This window comes from Dermacentor albipictus, chromosome 10 (genome assembly GCF_038994185.2).
Source record: "Dermacentor albipictus isolate Rhodes 1998 colony chromosome 10, USDA_Dalb.pri_finalv2, whole genome shotgun sequence".
NCBI classification, from domain to species: Eukaryota; Metazoa; Arthropoda; class Arachnida; order Ixodida; family Ixodidae; genus Dermacentor; species Dermacentor albipictus.
In genome coordinates this window covers 20,149,286-20,169,477 of record NC_091830.1, presented here as the reverse complement: position 1 = coordinate 20,169,477, position 20,192 = coordinate 20,149,286, and the positions used below count along the sequence as shown (strand labels likewise).

General features: G+C 44.0%; 1 protein-coding gene across 1 annotated transcript in view; it reads right to left on the bottom strand.

Annotated features, from left to right (window-relative positions):
- The window catches only part of pcx (pecanex), a 78,152-nt gene that overhangs the window by 1,826 nt on the left and 56,134 nt on the right, over nt 1-20,192 (bottom strand). The window contains exons 30-37 of the mRNA XM_070527255.1: nt 18,626-18,841; nt 16,367-16,620; nt 15,406-15,636; nt 13,325-13,428; nt 10,810-10,960; nt 10,457-10,605; nt 8,898-9,251; nt 6,559-6,668 (exon numbers count right to left, since the gene is read on the bottom strand). Coding sequence (XP_070383356.1) covers nt 6,559-6,668; nt 8,898-9,251; nt 10,457-10,605; nt 10,810-10,960; nt 13,325-13,428; nt 15,406-15,636; nt 16,367-16,620; nt 18,626-18,841 — 1,569 coding nt within the window. The remainder of the gene's footprint in view (nt 1-6,558; nt 6,669-8,897; nt 9,252-10,456; nt 10,606-10,809; nt 10,961-13,324; nt 13,429-15,405; nt 15,637-16,366; nt 16,621-18,625; nt 18,842-20,192) is intronic.

Sequence of the window (20,192 nt, the reverse complement as noted above, 5' to 3'; positions counted from 1 at the left end):
AGAAAATTGGCCAAACAACGGATGGGCTTGGGTGATGCCACCATTTCAACAAGAGAACTTGTTTTTTTCATGGCAAAGACAAAATCTTTGGCAAAATAGTCGCCCTAGGCAGAAGTCTCCCTTGTTTGGACACAAATGAACACTTAAAAAAAGAAGAAACAAAGTCCCCGACATTTCTGACCTTTCTGAAGTTAAACCAGTAAAATTTAGTCATTAGAACATCACCCAAAATAAATATTCAGAGCAACACTGCTAAGGGGAGTTCCACAGCCATTTTCATACAGTGCAATGGTGAGGTTAGTATAAAATGTTAATCAAAGAACAGCAAGAGTCCAGAATTACTGCTTTGAAACGCATTTGTCAGTCATAAAACAAAAAGTTGTCTTGTGCATACCTCACTCAGATAGATGACCCTTACTTGCACTTTTTTTTTGTGTGCGGGGTTCCATAAATTTTGTTTCTCATGTTGCATTTTAGGAGGTCATGTACAAATTTGTATAGCTGTGGCAATGAAAGCCAATGCCGTAGTGCTCCGATGTACGTAGCTTGCATGCTGGTAAAGCAACAACAATGCATCATTGCTTCTGCATTCGAGCGAGGGTGTGAGCTAGCAAATAGATTCCTATACTTTCAAAGGGTCTGAGCACTCATACAGCATTGCTGACATACAGCTGTGAAGGAAATCTTTTTTTTTTTTTGAGAGCATACAATAATGCCCAAAATCAAACTAAATCATGACGTTTAACATCCTAAATGCAATACATGGGCTATAAGGGGTGCAATGTAGTGGGGGTCTCTAGATTAATTTCAACCTCATGGGGTTCCTTAACTTGCTCCTAAATCTAAGCATACCACATGGTTTTTGCATTCCGCCATCGGTGTGGGGCTGCCATGCCCAAGAATTAAACCCCTTACTTAGGCATATGCTAGGCAGCAAAACCCCACAGCCACCATGCTACCATGATTGGTCAAGAGCAACGTCACATCAAACTTGGAAACAACACAATCCCACATTTCAACAACAAGCAAACAAACAACTGCCCACAGAGAGCCCTAAAAAGCAGCTTAAAGATTAGAGATTAAATTACCTTTAATTTTGCACTGGCACAACGCTGCTGGCCAGCCGTGCAAACAAAATCTGCTTGAAAATTACGTTCAGGGATTCACTGGCTTTCAGCATCAGCATTTTCAGCATCACTGGCTTTCGTTCGTTAACAAACACTCCTGTTCACGCTCGCGTCTCCTCAAACTCACCAGCACTTGCTCCTGCCCAGAACTATGTACGCACATTGTCATTCACCAACGCTCTACGTAATGCCCGCGAAAAGAGCGTGGAACAAGTAGGAGTCAGTGTACCCGTGGGTGAGCCAATCTATGTTGCCACCATCTCTTCCTGGCTACATAACTTGCTGTTTGCAAGTGCACCCTCAACACAAGGGTGCTGCAAGCAAGCAGCCGGCCATCTTGTGTAGGGCTACCTAATGGTGTAAGAAATCCCCCTTCCAGTATTAGGTACATCCCTAAAGCACTGCACACATATTACAGACGTAGCCAGAGGCAGCCTATCACTAGTTTAGCTCTCATTCGCAATTGATTCTACATTCAGTTAAAAAAACAACTGTTTCCCCTATGCGTTCCTTGGCTCCATATGGCTGCTATGAAAATCAAGCCCTTAGTTTCCGAGATCCTTATTATTCCATGTGAGTAAATTCACAACTTGCACGCACAGGACAGTCGGGAAAAGTGCTTCATTTTTGAGGGGGCACATCTTGAATGCGCACGTAGACATATAAAATTATTAAGTAGAACTACACAATCTTCAGTGATACTGTTTGGAGCACACAACCAAAGTGAAGAGAAGAATGTGCGACACTAGATTTATTGGAATCCGTGAATCTAAAAGATCTGAAAAGCTGTCTTTTGAATTTGCTTTTCAATTATTTTCGCCATTTCAGCAGGCTTGCCGAGGAAAGAGAAAAGAATATTGAGCCTGCATCTTGTAAATAATTCTTTTCATTCTCAATCCAGCTTTCCCTTTGTGATTGGCTCACATGATGCTGCAGCCTCCCCTATTGCCTGGATCGGCCACTAGGAAGGATGGCTGATAAGAAATGAACAGAACTATATGAAAACAAATACGGCCCTTGGCAACATACCCCTGTGGGAGCTAGGCCAGTGGCCTGTTTAGTTCACAGTAGTTTGCATAAGTCACAGCCAGCTTTCAGTGTTTAAAGACCCAGCTAAACAAAGCACGTATTACAGGTAGCAAACTGCACAACATGAACTGATATGTCGAAAAATGTGATTTATTAAAAAAAAAAGAAAAATCTGACAGCATTCAAGTACAAACATAATGTAGGCAATAGAATGCCACATAGAGTCTGCCCATTTAGGACAAATCAAGTTTCTCGTAACAAAGTTATACACGTACAACACACAAGTTAACCTTTGTGAATCAAAGCTTTCTTGAAACAGTTGCTTAAACGCTAGAAAACTTAATGCAATGCCTACAACTGTCTTTACTGTCATATATGCAATGCATAATCTCATGCAATGTAAACGTTTATGCACCATACTGGCCACAGCTTTAATGTGACGCAATGTTTTTATATGCTGCACTGTTCAAAATCTAAGCCAATATGCAAATGGCAGTTCACGCCGTTTGCACCTAATGTCGTCATTGCATTGACACTGAAACATCGATGCAGCAATGTCCTGAGAACAAAGGTGACCTTTGTCAAGGGAAGTGTGGTGAGGACATATGCATGCTGACAGAAGTACAATGCGAAATACCGGGGTTGAACATTACTTTTTTACGTTTCATTCCTGCGTCTTTAGCCTAATGCAAGCTCAGTGGTGGTCCAGCCGGTTTAGGATTTGATGAGCGCTTTAGCTACGATGAGCGGAAACTCGACCAGTACCTAAAACTGCCCTATACGTAAGCTTACATGCGCAATCACCTGCTGTATATATGCAACGATGATGCAGACCATGAGTAGCATCAACTTCATCACTGTAAATTCTAAATCGCTTGCATAGGTTGAGTTGAGAGCAGAAAATAGATTGAGAGTGTGTTCTGTCCTCAGCCCGAAACATGGGCCAAACGCAAATACTTGGCTGCGACAATAATTGTGCCTGGTGAGAACTCATAGTAATGAAGGCAATGCTAGATGCCATAGATCCGTTACACAAAATGTTTGTCTCTCTCACACACGCAACCAAGCAACCTTAAAGGGCCCCTCACCAGGCCCTGTCGTAAATATTGGTGATGCAAAGATTACGCAGATCCAATGCACATGTTGGAATCTATGTGAAGCAAAGAAAGTTTCCGTAAGCAGTTAATGAAATGCTATAAATTTGCCCATTTCATTCTTGCGTCTTTGGCACTAGGAAAGGTGCCAAATGTTATATTGGCTTGTATTTCTTCATTTCTTACTTTTAATGTGTTACCATTAGGAGTGTCAAAGTGGAAAAAAAGATCCCACGCACTGTGGAAATCTGTTGCATTTCACCCCAGTTGAAATGCACCATCTCCCTTCTACCATTCCATCTAAATCCCCTCTGGACTGTTGCAGGTTAGTACAAAGGTAAGCCCTGTAGTTTCTCCAATGCTGTTGCAGGGGGGGGGGGGGGAGGTCACAGTTAATTACAGCAGACGAGAGGGTACTGTGGTGAAGCCACAGAAAGGTACGTTTCTACATACATTTAAAATGGTAGCTACATTTTAAATTTATACATATGTAGGTACATACGCTTTAAATGATTCGACCCCTTTGCCAATCCCCCATTTTGGATTTGTGCCGTGGTATGGAAATCATAAACAACATGTGGCGATCATCTGATGTATAGAGGGCGTTGGCACAATATGCATTGCTAGCTACTTGGGCAAGCCCCCATGGGTAGGTGCCAAGCATGGAAATGGTTATCACAACCGACACGTGGTGACCATATAAAAGAGTTAGTTGCTGTTGGAATGAGAGATGTATACATGTGATTGTGGCCTAACAGTTGGAGTATCGGGCTGCTGCACGGGGCCCGAGGCTTGAATCCTGCTACTGGATGCACTTCATTCTTCATTTGTTTTTTAAAGACTCTTATCAGCGAGAATCCGAGTACCAGCGACCAACCAATTGACCGGCTAACCAAACTAGACGAAACGATGGGACGATGGGCAAACAAAGCTTTGCTTTATTAGGTTGTTAACGGTCATTCAGGGAGCTTTCTGCTGCAATAATCTTTAGGACAGTTTCATACCCGCCAACCTCAGTTTCAAATATTATTAAAAATCTCACAGATACGAGAGGACGGGGAGGAAGAATGGGGGACTAGCAGGCATTTTCTTTGTTTGCCCTGAGTGCAAAAGCGTTGTGGGATACATAGGCTGTTTTTTAACGATGATTTACCTTTAGACACGGCAGCCAAGCAGCAGAAGACTTGAAACAGCAGAGACCAAAAGGCATCGCATACATTTTTGATCACAGTGACTCTACTGCTGCCAACATGGCCTGCTTCGGGAACTTGTCTTAGTTCATTCAAAGTAAGTACCCCTCTGGTAGAAGGTGTCTTGCAATGCCCCACACGAGTGTGGTGAAAGAACCATAATTATTTATTTTTTTGTACGCATTCGTTGCGATGTTGCCCTCCCCAAAATCTTTAAGAACACCCTCAACTTTTTTCAAGAACAGAATTGACACAACTTTTGCGAAATCTAACAACGAGCCCGAATTTGAAAACTATGAAAAATTTGGGAGAGGCATGGAAAAATTCTGGATGGCGCATTCACAGAACACACTACGTTTCGTGGGAACCCACAAGTTGCTCTCGCTACTACTGGCCACTTGTGTGCTTCACATGGCATGCGTGTGACAGAGATAAGCACTACACGTAAAGTCATCTTTACTTATTCATTTATTTACTTACATACCCTGAGGGCCTTTCAGAGATATAACAATTATTTGATCGGTAACAAGTCATAGAATGCATAAACAAGCACACTTAACAATATATAGAAGCATATAAGAGTACAAAAACAAATATCTTATGTGCAGCTGGGATGCCTCCTTCGAAGAGAAGAATGAAGTGAGGACAGTGGAGCCTCGTTACAACCAAGGCACATAGAACATGAAGGTATCTTGGTTATACACAGCATTGGTTATATGCATGTATTCATTACATGCTGACATTGGGGAGAAATATGTTAGAGTTACTTAGTTAGAGTTACCGCCGGTGCTGTTTATGTGTTTTCTTCCTCTGTCCCCGTCTTTTTTGCGGTCAATATGATTTGCGATTTACTTAGTTATACCTGAAAGGAAGGGGTTTAACCGAGGGGCCCGATTTTTAATATTAGTCATATCATAAGAGCCAACAAACACTGACACCAAAAACAACATAGGGGAAATTACTTGTGCTTAATAAATGAAATGAAGAAACGATAACGTAGTGGAAATTAAAGTGGATGAAAAAACAACTTGCCGCAGGTGGGGACCGAACCCACAACCTTCGCATTTCGCGTGTGATGCTCTACCAATTGAGCTACCGCGGCGCCGTTTCCCCATCCACTTTCTTGGGTATTGATGTTTCCTAGTAGAACCCCGGAAGTGTTAGCCAGCACCACCACTCACAGACCTTGGTGGCAGACGTGGTAATTTCGCAAAGCTTGCAGCTAGCTGCCCCCCTGGCAACGCTTTAGACGTCCTTTTTGCCGCAGGCGTCACAAGAACATGATTTTTTGGGTGAAGGCCACTGGTCAATAAACTCAAACATGCAACCTGAAGGCATCAATGTTGCCGGATTCGAGACCCTCGTTATGTAATAAATGACAAAGGAAGGCGTTTACCCGGGGGGCCTGATTTTTTTATTAGTCATATCATAAGAAGCCAACACCTGATATTTGTTGTAGCCACACTTGTTATATTAAGGTTCGAGTGCATTTGGCTATTCACAGCATACATCAGTGTAGCGCATTGCAGACACGATCGTCCCCGCACAATCTACACACCACAATTGCTTATCTGGAATGCCCAAACCTGGTGAGAGGCCCCTTGGGTAGGTGAAAATTGAAAAGAACAAAACAAAAGAAGCCCTACTTCTTGCTTCTGCGCTACTTAATTTCAGACTTGCCTGCCAGGTTGGACTCTGCCTCCACAAACCTTCCAATTCACCTACAAGGAGGAAAACAGAAGGGGCGACAGCAGAGGGTACTACACGCTGTCTTCCACTTGGTTGACAAACTGGTATCGCACGCTGCCCGAGATGCCTGGGATGAGCCAGAAAAGCACGCGGAAGACGTGCGTACGAGCCAATGAACACACACGTCAAACGGCGTCAGCGCAAGACGTCTAGAACGGTGCGTGGAACAAACGAAGCGTACTAAAAGAAGCGTTGCTCGCCTGTCGACAAGCGGGGAATGAAAAACTTACGTACGCACCTGTAGAAAGAGGGGGGGAATGTGCGACAAAGCATCTTAAAAAAAAGCAAAAAAGGAGAGGGAAGAAGTCGAGCGTACAAAAGCGTTGACGACACAGTGCATCAGAAAGACGCGGGAGCCACTCAACTTACCTCTCGAGATGCTTCCAGACAGGGAGCCCGCCATGGTGTAGTCAAAGATGTTGTCGTCCTGAATGGCCGTGCCACCGCTCGAACAGCCCTCGCCACATCTTATCTTGAGGCTGCCAACAAAAAGAAAAAGCACAGTGGCAAATGCTTGCAATGAAGAATCAAACTATAGAAAACAGCCTCAGCAGAATGAATAGTGCACCATATATGATACACATAGAGCAACTACTTCTAACATAACGGAATCGAACAGAAAGACAATCTTGTGTATTTACCTGGAATCTGTGTGCTTTCTAGAAAAGAATACATAAGCAACAGTAGCACAGGAAATAACTTTTGAGCTCTTTCTTCAAGAAATGTATGGTGGCAGCTTGCCACACGACACGCAAAATGTTTAAAAAGATAACATTCAGTGCCATTCCACTCTGTGAAGGTGGATGACCAGCGAAGATGTGTATAGTAACGACTACATTGATATATGGTGATTAGAGCTAATAACAATAGCAGAAACCAATAACTTTTTGAGGAAGAGAAAAAAGGTTATGTTTTGGCTTGAAGTTGGTTGAAGTTCCTAACTATGCAAAGCAAAAGTTGGCATAACAACAAAGTCTAAAGATGATCCTGCCCAGATATTGAAGCTATAAATTGTTCAATCAAAGATGACATCACCAAATTTTAAGGAAACTTGTACTAGCTGGAACTGCAATAAATGCACTCCTTACTTAAAAGTAATATTTCAAGCTTTTTCAGTGGTTCTGATATTTTTGCAAGCTATCTGCCATTCAGACGTGTTTCTGCATGGCCATAAACTACATATACGCATAACTGCATGCTGTATAATATATCTTACACACAACTTTGGTTCACAATATTGCAACCAGGCATTTTTTTTAAAGTTACATTTCTTTTAGGCCTACCTGGCCTAAGCAAGGGCTTGTCTAACTTTTTTCACAAGAAAATAAAAATTGATAAAGTAAGGCGTTAAAGAAGAGCTAAAGGAAAATTGGTGACACTTGCCTATTAGGTCAGACTAAAGTGATTGGTTAGGCTAAGAGAGTATGAATTTGGACAAGTCGGTAATTTATATTTAGACGTGCAAAGCACGATAGCGACAGGACGGAAGCGAAAGGGACACGTACAACAAACACGGTGTTGCTTACAGCTCAGGTGGCTTCCAACAGATTACCTTTGCAAGTTAAATATACATTTCATAGCTCATAGCTTTGATATGTTCAAAGCACAACTTTTGCCAAGAACAGAATAAAATGACGTAAATTGCATAAACGTAAGATATGGCTCCTGCTCCCAGGATGTGTAATGTGTCCCGCTCGTAGATCGTAATTTACGGCCAACCACCAGCAGTACAAATGTTAGCTACACTTTTTTCAACATACAAGAAAACATAGTTTACCCAACCTTGCTGTATTTAGCTATGGGAGGAGACGACGCTGGTGCTGCCTCTTCAAATCGCCCTGTTGGCAAATTTTTCTAATCATTTCGAACCATTCGAATCATGGCTGGCACAAGCACACAACAGAGCATGGCTTCCAAAACAGGCGGCACAACTGCGTAAGCTCCCTCCGTCCGTCATGGGCTATCTGAACTGTGAAACAATGCCCCTTAAGTCATTATTTACCTTGCAAATAGGTCATCTCTTGGCTTAAAAGCAATGCTGCAAAATTTCCAGATTGCATATCTATGGGGGTGTTGTGTGAATATTGGAAGTTTTGATAGAAATCAAACAGATCTGTTTGAATCAGGGTGTTTCATTTGAGAATTTGGTCTTCAATGTCTTTGAATATTAAATTATGTCCAAATATGTGCAGTTGCTATGACTGTCTAAAAAAAATAGAATAGGGCTGATTTACATGGCACACCGGCCGCTTAAAGTGCACATTCCGAAATAACTTGAAACTATCGCAAGTTATCTAACGTAAACTATCCTTTTGAATGTACTTACAAATAGCAATACCTGTACTGAATACATCAGTTTTTGTTTTGTTTTTTCATTTTTCCTGGCTTTATTTCTTTAGTTACATTAAAAGGAAGAAAATATTTGAGATTCGAATTTGATTCGATTAGGTAATTTCACTATTTACACACCTCTAGTACCACGGGGCCAAATTTACAAAGCTTTCCATTCGCAAGTTGTCTTTGCTATTGGCCGGCCTCTGCCATAATGTGTCCACTGTCATGACTGCTGGCACCTGGTCTTGTCAACAGCTTTAGCTTAAGAAACCTTCAGAGAATATAGACCCTGACCTTCTTTATTGATTCAGCGTTAGCGTTAAGTGTCTTTCCAAGTTCTCAAACCTCACTTAATAAATTCAAATGACACTGACCGGTTCCAGAACCCCAGGAGGGCGCCACCGAACCGCGAAATGCTGAGGGGTCCCCCAATTAGTCCGCACAGCTGGTCTGACGTCTCCAGGAATGACGTGGTCAGCGGCGACACGTAGATGGGGTAGCCGATGGGCTGGTCACATGACGAGTTGATGATGTTGCGCAGTGCCTGGCGGGCGTTCTGGATGCTGCCGCGCTCCGGGTTGCGGTTACGCAGGTACACCAGCTCCTGCTGCTGTCCCGCCCACAGACCGCGGACGCACTCGCGGTTGACCTTGATCACCCTAAAGCTGAGCTGCCTCTTGTTCAGCATGATGATCTTGTAGTCATCTGAGCTGTCGTCAAAGACGTGCCTGCGTAATCGAAGCACGGGGTTTCTGGCACATCGTGGCAGGCAGCAGCAGGCTTAAATGGCCTAGCAACAGGTGCCTTAATTATGCCAATCGCACCCCAATTGCACAAATTACAGTTCGAGTGCCACTCAAAAGCTTGAAAGAGCCATGCACACTGCTTTTTACAGCCTATCATTACCAACATCATTAGGCGTATGTCCGCTGCAGGAAAAGGCCTCTCCCAGCAATTTCCAATTATTCCCATCTTGCATCAGCTGGCCCCACCACAGGCCTGCAAATGTCGTAATTTCATCACACCACCCACCTCTCTGCCATCATTGAATGCATCTTCCTACACTTGGCACCCAATCCTGTTGCTCTAATCCTTTACCCTAATCAATTGTTATCTGCTCCATGCATCACATCACCTGTCCAACCAAGTTTTTCCCTCTTATTATCAGGTAGAGTATTGGCCACCTTTGCTTGCTCTGTCATTCCCAGCACTGTCTTCCAGTTTTCTAAAGTTACACCTATCACTGCATCTTTCATTGCTCAGTATGCGGTCCCTAGCTTCTCCTCAAGTTTCCTTGTTATTCTAGTACACCTCGCATGCAGGGGACATAAGCACAGCCAACTGTAGACATTTTCAAAGCATAGAATTTGTGAAAAAAAAATAATTTACTTGCCATTTTGTCCCACAGCATGGAATTTAGGCAAGCAATAAGTTGGCAACACATGGACATACTATTCTCTCCACATTTCAAGCCACACAGAAATATATTGACAAAAAAAAAGAAAGTTATCTTCTTTCAAATCTAGTGCTCCATAAACTTTTGTGCTAGGGCCAACCACTGATGCCATTGGTTAAAGAGTTAATAATCACTGGCATCCAGAATTGGCACTGCATTCGTTTGTATGGCGAATTGCATGCCACTTTTGGCTTGCAACAGATGTCACTGCATAATGAAGAGAAACAATTTAGACCAAGTAACGATCAGGAAAGGGTCGCCTACCAGAACTCATGTGCGTCAGAAGACTTTCCAACATTTCTTACGATGCAACTCGAGAATTTCATATCTTAGACAATGACAAGTTCAGAGAGCTCAAGCCGCAGAGAGAATGCTCGACTCAGATGTTAATGACTGTGTGCTTCAGCAATGACCACTTCTCGACAAGCAAGCCGAAAACTAGGCAACAGCAACAGCGACCACAAAAGGCCAACTCACCGGAGAGCCAGAAGCGATGGAACGCTTGACAGTACTGCGTTTCGCCAGGCTGGGTCAGCTTCGTGGGAGATGACGAGGTTCTTCTCATAGTTGCTGATGGCATCGTACAGCGTCGCATGGTCATCGTACTCAGCAGAGAGGAAGTGATCCTGCAGAGCATTTGAATATACGAAGCAGGTACCTAAATAAATAAAAATTGCTCGAGCCAGAAATTGTTCCACGCGGACTCACCCTCACAAGGTAAAGAGAGTGCGCAAACCTTCGAAATAACGTACCGTGCCAAAAAAAAGAATAAGGGAAGCCGAAAGACTCGACTCCACAAAGAGATTCGAATGCTTTGCTCGTTTACCCACCTGATGCAATTTGAGGGCCATGCGTACACTGGGTGCAACGACTCGTCGGAGGAGTTCCATATCCTGGAAGACCCACTCGTCCCTGACGCACGTGATGCGGAAGTCACCCTTGAACAGTGCGTGCAGGCCGTACAGCAGAAGGTCCACGCTGCTGAAAAGAAAAAAAGCCAAGTCGCATGAACCTGGTAGTGAGAATGTGGTCGCAAAGGGCAGAGGATTGGGCAGGTTTGTAATTCATGGCAAAACAAGCACAGCACGGAAGAACAGGACAAAGAAAAAAATGCCACACATACAAGCAGCAACGCCGTGTGTGTCATTTTCTCAAGGCAGCATTTCTGGCAGTGTCACCGGTTTGGGGTGATGATATCTTGGGTTCTACTTCTCCCATTGCAATATAATTGTTTCCTTTTTTCAAAAAGGCGGCGAACCAGAGATTGCAGTAAGCATATAATATAAACAGATATTCTGACAGAAACTTTCAAAAAACTAACCGTTTGGCCTTGGTGTTACTAAGGGTTCATACGTTAAAAAGTTTGACATGCTAAAACTTTGGCTTAAATTAGTCTAGAGCACTCATTCTTACATCACTCCATATTCTGATAATTCAATATCCACTTTATGTGTAAATTTTTATTACACCATATATAGTTTAGTAACTGGCTCATCACCAAGCAAGTTACGAATTTCTGGAATGAAAGTTATCAAGTCTGCAAGGAAACTGAATATATTTCTTAAATTAGCACATGCAAATACATAAATCAGGAAGTGTCACCCAAATCTACTCAGAAAAGAAAGAAGTTCTTAGATGCAGCGCTCACCCTACAATACTGTACTATGCTATACTACACATCTCCATTCATAGGCACCTAAGTTACTAATAGCTAGCAAGATTCTTGTGATTACCCTCCTGATTATGTGGAGCACTGTGCTTCTTACACAAAATTCGGAAGCATAAAGGTTTCTTTACCTTTTCCGATATTCGATTCGATTTGGCTTTCTTTCTTGATTTGATTCAAAATCTACCGCTATTCAGTATTCACACACCCCTAGTAATTTAACAATAGGCCTAAACTTGAGCAATTCTCGTGAATTTTCAGTGTTGCCTGGGGTAAAAATATTTACCTTAAATTTCAGCATCTTTCATGGCAACAGGCGACAAAATTTGAAAACCGTGCTCTTCGCAGATACGGAGAAAAAGAATCTCGACCTTGACTAACACTGTGCAATGTTTAATTTTTCCTAAATTTTTTTTTCTCCACATCATAGCAGTCATCTCTGTAATAATGACTGAGAATCGATGCTATTGACCCACACTCTATCATTCAATATTTTTATAGCCCTAGCCACAGCACCTCCTCTTTGGAAGCTACCCAAAACGGGGATTCGGCAAAATTTACAAAAAGCATGTCTGGCAGTCCGGTGTTACGGCTAGCGTCTGGCACTACGTGCAGAAAGGATTTTCACCCGACCTTCTCTCGCCCGACCTTCTTCGTCGAAATGAGGCATGAGTTCTCCTGCCACGGTTGGCGTTCTGCACCTCATGCAGAAAGGACTTTCTCTCAGCCGACCTTCACCCACCATGCCTCGTCACATGAAGCGTGACTTCCTAATTCACCATGACCATTTCAAGTGTCTGGTGGAAGCCCCGCAATGTTTACAGGCCTCTTTTGTGTGTGTGTGTGCGACTTTAGAGGGCCCCTTTTCTTGAACGGTCATACTCTACAGGAGTACTTCCATGAACCCGCAACGCGCAAAAGAGACGGACAAGCGCCTACAATTCCAGGAGGCAGGACACTCTCCTCCTTGCAGCAGGCTTGGTATAACCAGAGAATGAGGGGCCCTCTTTCTGTGTCGGGTCACGTGACGTCGATGGAAGCAAAATCCCTCCCACGATTGTAGAGAGCCTATTTGAGGGGCTCCGAAATGTACTTTTGATCACTTCATTCTCTTCTCTTCTTTCATCAACCTTTGAATAAACCGTGCAAGTTTCACACTAGAAATCGTCGCGTCCTTACCTGGTCGCCATGGTCTACCGGATGCCTGCAGCCCACCGACAACGCCACGCTACCCAATAAGTAACGTCGGTCGAGCTTCGATAAGCAGGTGTCGCTACTACTCGGCAGCAGTACGATACGCTACCCTGGAGTACGCATCACCGGGCACTTCCATATTTTTTTCGTGAAGACAGATATTTTTTTCTTCGTCACAAAGACCAACTGCATTTTTCTAGATACTCGTGCCACAAACATTCTTTTTTTAATCAAATTTAGAAATGGTCACCGGACACGCCTGGCCCAACTGATCTGAACGTCAATTTCATCAAACTAATATGCACTGCGTTGTTTGTGCACGTACAGCACCAAACAATAAGAGGACGAGAATACACGAAATGCAGAGGACAGGCAAATACAAAAGACACAAGCAGGGGTAATGCCTACATGCAAGCGATGAGAAAACAAAAGTTAAGATTGTGTCGTGCCACCAAGGCTGCTGCCTCAAGCAAAAGGTCACTGACCTTGAGAAAGAGTTGTGCGATGCAGTTCCCAGAGCTCGCCGTGCCAGCAGGCTCAACGAAAAGCACAGTGACACGACCAGAGAGTTTCGATCGTGCTCAAGGCTCTGGAACAGGGCAGAAAAACAAAGCTGCCTTCAAAATGTGTCGTAACCAATTCTCTAGCTCTAGTTTACAAATGTCAAATCAGGCAAAAATGACCAACGCAAGTCCATACAGCATGGCAGGTCAACAATGCTGTAATTTTTACCATTTCTACAAACGGAAAAGCATTTGGGTTGATTGATACAAGAGAAGATGGCAGCCTCCTGACCCACCACGACGGCTGTTCACATTTTCATTCAAGCACCAGTAGCTAAGCAAGTCCACGTGACTTCCACGGTAGTTGGGAATATCAACATCAATTTTGCAAACAGGCTGAGCAAATTCAAGTACTCGGCGTGGCGGACCTTAGCATTGCTACGCGTGCGTTGCTTCGCCTTTTTGCAGTGACAGAATTGTCAAAACCGTGTCATAGTTCTCTCACATGATCTGCTTGCTGTGTCAAACTGTGATGCCACTAATTTGATAGCAAAGCAGGCATTTCTATCAGACTGTACACACAATATAAAAAGCGCAGTTCATTTCTTAATCTACACACGCTACTGATTGCCCTGGAAATGTAAAAGGACACACACACAAATGGCAAACGGACTTGAGCACTGCATTTTCATTCGACAGATGGCTCACAATGTTCGACTCATTGTAGTCACTTGACAGTTCTTCTGTTTTGTTGACACAAGTGTGCCAAACGGGGAACCCAATTCTTCTGTTCACGCTATCACCCAGTGGCATTATTGTCATTCAAGTGGAAATAGTTGATTTTGATCCTATGACCCACATGGGAATTGCTACCAACTGCCATTCAAGTGCAACTGGCCAAGTCAATATGAACACAGCGGCAGTCATTACAGACAGCCGCAACCTGTCACGCGATCACGATGATAGGCACTCATGTTACCTTTCGAGCATGTATGACCACTACGACAGTTAATATCAATGAGCTGCTAAGCACAGTTAGGGTATAGATATAATGACATGCAGGAGAGAGTGCCCAGATGACAGCGGCGGTCTGTCATGTAGTAATTCAAGCCTAACAGTGGAGCGAATTCACAGAAACACCAATGTAACTCGTGCTGCTGCGAGACAGTTTCAGAGCCAATGATACAGCAATTCCCCACAAAATACCACACAGCTTGCATCTTTGTAAACGCTGCTGACATTAACATGCAAGCAGTTGCACAAGGCGAGCCTTCAAGTACATTTTATCAGACTGATTAAAGCAAAAAGCCTCGATTGAAGCAGCACCCAGCCCAGTCATGTAAAAGTTGATTTAGCCATTCACCAGTTAATGATCAGTCAATCATGATAACTAATGGTCAATCATAAAGTAAACCGTATTTCACCAACCGCATTTTTCCATACGCTGCAGACATTAAAGTGCATGTAACTGCACAAAGCAGGCAAATCACAAAACACCAAACAGCCCACATTTTTCTATACAATACATACATTCAAGTGCATCTAAACGCACAAGGCAAGCCCTTCGAGTTCATATTAGACTTGCTAAAAGGGTCTTAATGGAAGCAACACCCACTCAAGTAAAACTGTTTCTAGTAACGATCAGCCAGGGTAGTCAACGGTGATAATGGCCAATGACAGAGTGAAACCACCCCACAACACCTACAGCCAGTACCTTTCCAACTACAGTGGAATCTCGATAAACGGAAATCGCTTCAGCAGAACGCCATCCTCCTGGCTGGTTGGCTTTGTAGTCGTGCGATTGTATCCAGCTTTGTCTCTCAGTAAATGGAACTCCTGATAAATGGAACCAATTTCCCTGGATCCCTTGAGGTACGTTTTAAAGAGAGTCCACCGTACATACATTCTCATGCATCCATCTGCACAAGGCAAGCCCTTTCGAGCACACCTTATCAGACTAGTTAAAAGCAAAGGGCCTTCGTAGAAGCAGTTGCCAGCCCAGCCAAGAAACAACTGTTTTAACTGATGATCAGAAGCATGCATGGTTAAGAATACTGTGTCACCTTTCCAGACCGAGCAATGCAGAACTGCAGCCAGTCGAGGTACACGTTGCAGAAGGAGTTGCGTGAGATCCCCGAGGCCCGAAAATCATAGTCTTCGTCGATGTTCATGTTGAACACAGGGTCCACATCCGTGTAATTCCTGTCCAAGGTCGGGTGCAGTGCGTCCCTCACCGTTGGCAAGGCAAGCCACTCCTCCAGATGACTAGACGTGACCGTGTAGTAGACTATGGCCTGCAAAGGAAAGCACCACACACACTGGAAACAACACCTTGACAGAAAAATGGAGATGAAGTGATTAACAGTGGCAGAACAAGGGAGGCCTCAGTCTGGAGCCGGCATTTTAGTAAGAGGGTTATGTGTAATAAGTGCAACAACCCCGTTGACCTGATCCCCCATGTAGAAACGTTGAACTGGAAATTCAGCTTACCTTGTTTGCCTACTGCTGTTAACACTGACCGTCAAATTATTAGGAAGTAAGGCACACAAGGGTGCAGAGAGCTCCTGTCCACACTACAGAGACTGGAAGACGTTATGTTGGAAGCAAGAATTCTGGTAAGCTAGTCGAGAGCAATAGATGCTCAGATGGGCTTCTTAAGTACACTGACATGCATTTGAGCATACGCAGATTGCATGAAAGGCTGTAGAAGCTGCATACACTTAATCCTGTTAATATTAAGTGGCATTAAACACAAAAATATTTTTGTAATACGTATACACTATTTGGTAAAGGCATGTATTCATTAAATGCTGATATTGTTGATATAGAGCAGGAATTTGCCTTCTACGAAGGTAAATTCTGCTGGTTTCTATCTTCTTTCGATTACGAAAATCAGCGGCGTGCTACTTTTCTTTTCTTTTTACAAAAGAAGGTGTGCAATGGATTTTGAGACGCATTAGAGTCGGGCAAATACAGTAAACATCTGCGCGTTCGCAACAGAGGTAGAAAGAGTGTTGGCTGCACCTTGACGTAGTAGGTAACGAGTGCCTTGCGCAGCTCGAACACCTGCAGCATGGAGACGGCCGAGTTGTCCGAGATGGAGTAGCCCTCGAGGACGTAGCGGGCGGCCGCCACCTGCCAGGCGAGCCAGCGTTGGCCAAAGGCCGCATTGGCCGACAGCAGATGGGGCAGCCGACCCGGCTCGCAGCAACAGCAGCCCTCGTCCTCCTCGACGCCCTCCGAGATGGCCTCCACCTCGCGCTGCTGGCAGTAGGTGCCTGTTGGGATGAAAAAAAAAAAAATGGCAGCAGCCTCGTAAATAACCCTCTCCACGTGCACTTGTATATTACGAGTAAGGCGTTTCTTTTTTTTTTTTACAGTTAAAACAAGAAGATTTCATGAGAGTGGCTTGTTGGGCTATTTGGTACATGGTTATGCTAGGAGAATGCCAGCAAACTTGAGAGTAGGAAAAATCAAGAGGCAGACATAGACAAAGACCAGCCACCTTCCTGTCTCTTTGTCTATGTCTGCCTCTTGATTTTTCCTACTCTCAAGTTTGCTGGCATTCTCCTAGCATAAAACAAAAAGAAGTGTGTCACAGCTTCAACCGAAAGGCGAAGCATCATTAGCCATACGAAGCACAGACATCTATACGAAGTATGGATAGTAGTTTTATTGGCTGTATAAACTCATAAACATTCGCTCACTAAATAAATTAACGAGCATGGTGTACCGTGCGCACATGCAATCATAACACATCTCACTTAATGACTGTGGACACTCGCTGCCAAAACGCCAGCGTGAGGAAGCGCGGCAGCAGCAACGAGCAATTTGACCTTCATGCAGCCTCTCGCTTCAACGCGAACTAAGCGGCGAGGACACAGCGCACACAAAGCTGTCAGCCCTCGGCGCACCTCGACCCTATCCCCATCGCAGATCGCTTTCGAGATAGGGCACGTGCGGGTGTGCTCAGCTGCGTCAAATGCAGTCAGCAGCGGACTGGAATGAATTTTTTGAAAGTGCTAGCTTACTGGTAACATTGCTCTTGAAGAGTCACTGTCCCAGAACGAATAGATAAGACAGAACATGTGCACATATGACATACTTGGCACATATGACTTTTTTTTTTCCCACTCAGGAGTCGCAACCGCACCGAGTGACAGAATACACAGAATACAAAGCCATAGAAAGCATAAGAGAAGTTAATCGTTAAGTTTAATTGCAATGTAGCATCTTAATTACATGGCAGTTAGTTATAACAATTACATTACAATGAAATATAACAAGTTGAACAAAAGAATCAGTGAAACACCGACCAAAAAAGGAAAATCTTTTAAGAAGTTTCGGCTTTCGTATAGAGGCTGTTGTTTTGGCTTCAGTATGATGGCCAAAACATTGTAATTACCCTCCCGTTTTGGTGGGCTTTTTACTATTTCTTTCGTTCAATATGCTTCCTCCCGGCCAGGCAAGATGTTGTCAAACCATCAATTTCAAACATAACAGTTCACTTTTCCTACGCTTTTTGTGGCTACATATTCTGTCACTAGGTATGGTTGCTTTGTTACATGTGGCTCGACTGTACAGGAACATGTCCGTTATTGGCAAATCAGTTCTGCGGAATCCCACAAGGCGGAGGAGGTATTCACGAAAGATAAAATTCTCATCCGCCCGAATGTAGAATGACGCTACAAAGGAAACCCATACAGGTTTCTCAGACATACTGCTCCACAGTTGATGATAAAAAATCCCAGACCAGGACGAATTTTTTCTCAACTTTGAAGCGTTACATCTGAGAAACTCGCGTGGGTTTCCTTCATAGCTTTTTGCTACATTCGGGTGGATGCAAACTGGACCTTTCATGCCAGTTATTGCTCAAGATATTCCATTCTCGTGATGTCCCTACTAGACAGTGTCGTCCCTTTATTAAGCTCGACAATCAAAATAGCCATGGCACCTCCTGGCCATCCCTGGTTTCCCAGAGCCACCCAGCTGTTCAGGCAGGTCAAATTAAATTAAAATTAAATGATGGGGTTTTACGTGCCAAAACGACTTTCTGATTATGAGGCACGCCATAGTGGAGGACTCCGGAAATTTCGACCCCCTGGGGTTCTTTAACGTGCACCTAAATCTAAGTACACGGGTGTTTCCGCATTTCGCCCCCATCGAAATGCGGCCGCCGTGGCCGGGATTCGGTCCCGCGACCTCGTGCTCAGCAGCCCAACACCATAGCCACTGAGCAGCCCCGGCGGGTCTGTCCGGGCAGGTCAGGCAAACACCACCCACCTCTGAACTCGAGTCCCCTGAGCTGGAACGTGACGAGCCCATTGGCAAGCTCGATGATGTGGAGCAGGCAGTTGAGGTTGTCCGAAGCCAGCACAAAGCAGTCGCCCTGCGTCACGTTGCCCCAGCGGCCGAGGGCCAGGTCCCCGTACAGCGACTGCTGCAGGGACCGCGTCAGGTGCTCGTAGAAAATCGAGTTGAGATTGTTGTCATCCGAGCCTGGGCGAAGGCAAATAAGCCACTGAGCTTAAAGGGACACTAAAGTGAAGATTGATTTCTTCTGCATCAGTAAATTACCGTGGTACAACACCGAAAACACCACTCTTACAACGCTAAGACGCTTGGTAAGCCAGAAAAAGTGCAAGAACGAAATACGGGTGGCGACGCCTACTTGAGTTCCCGCACGTGGGGGCTGTGACGTCTTGGATTTTGATGGCATCTTCTAGGGCCTTCTAATTGTATATAGCGGTACAGATTGACTACATTGTGTGCTAAAGGAACCAAATTTTAAACATGGCAAGTTTCGGGAACCTTTATTCAGCCAACGCGGCCCAAAGGCGAAAACATACTTTGGAATCCCTGACGTCACGCTGACATACTGGCGCTGGGGTTTCGGCGCGAAATTCAAATACTGATACTTGGACCTCCATTTTCTCACTTAATAATCAAATGATTTTTTTGAAAGTACTGCCTGCAGGGTTCTCAAATAATGCTTCATTAGTCTGAACTGATTTATTGTTTCGCTTTAGTGTCTCTTTAAAAGGATGCTGAAGAGCAACACAGCATTAATAATTTAAGCTGACGAAGTACGATGCAATGATACAGCAATGATGCTATAATGATGATAATGAGCAATAACGAAGAGGACTTGTAACAAGTGACCAAGGATCTCAGTACCACAGTGTGTAAAAGGGTAGGCTTGAAGATTAACATACAGAAGACTAAGGTGATCTCGAATAACCTGGCTAGAGAACGAGAATTTACAATTGGCAGTCACCCTCCAGAATATGTGCAAGAGATTGTTCATCAAGGTTTATCACTCACACAAGACTGCAATCACGAAAATACAAGAATAAAAATGGCGTGGCACGCATATGGCAAGCATTACCAACTCGTGACTGGCGCAGCTTACCGCTATCCTTGAAAAGTAAAGTGTACAGTCAGTAGACTCTACCACTACTCACACATGAGGCAGAAACATGAAGACTAAAGAAGCTTGAGAAGTACCGTGCAACGAGAGATGGAACGAAAAATGACAGGTAACATAGAGATAGGAGGTGGGTGCTGTCTATGAGACACCAAAGGGGAGTAGCTGATATTCTAGTTGACATCAAAATGAAAAAAATTCACAGTTTCGCCCAAAAGGTAAAGCATCAATTCAGATAGCAAATTAGTGCACAGCTATACATAGTAAGCATAGTAGCTTTATCAGCCGTATAAACTTGGAAACAGTCACTTAATAACTGAAATAACAAGTGTGATGTCAGCGTGCAAAAGCAAACATGAACACATCACACTCGATGAGCGCAGACACTCGCTGCAAAACGCTGGACGCTGGTGTGAGCAAGCG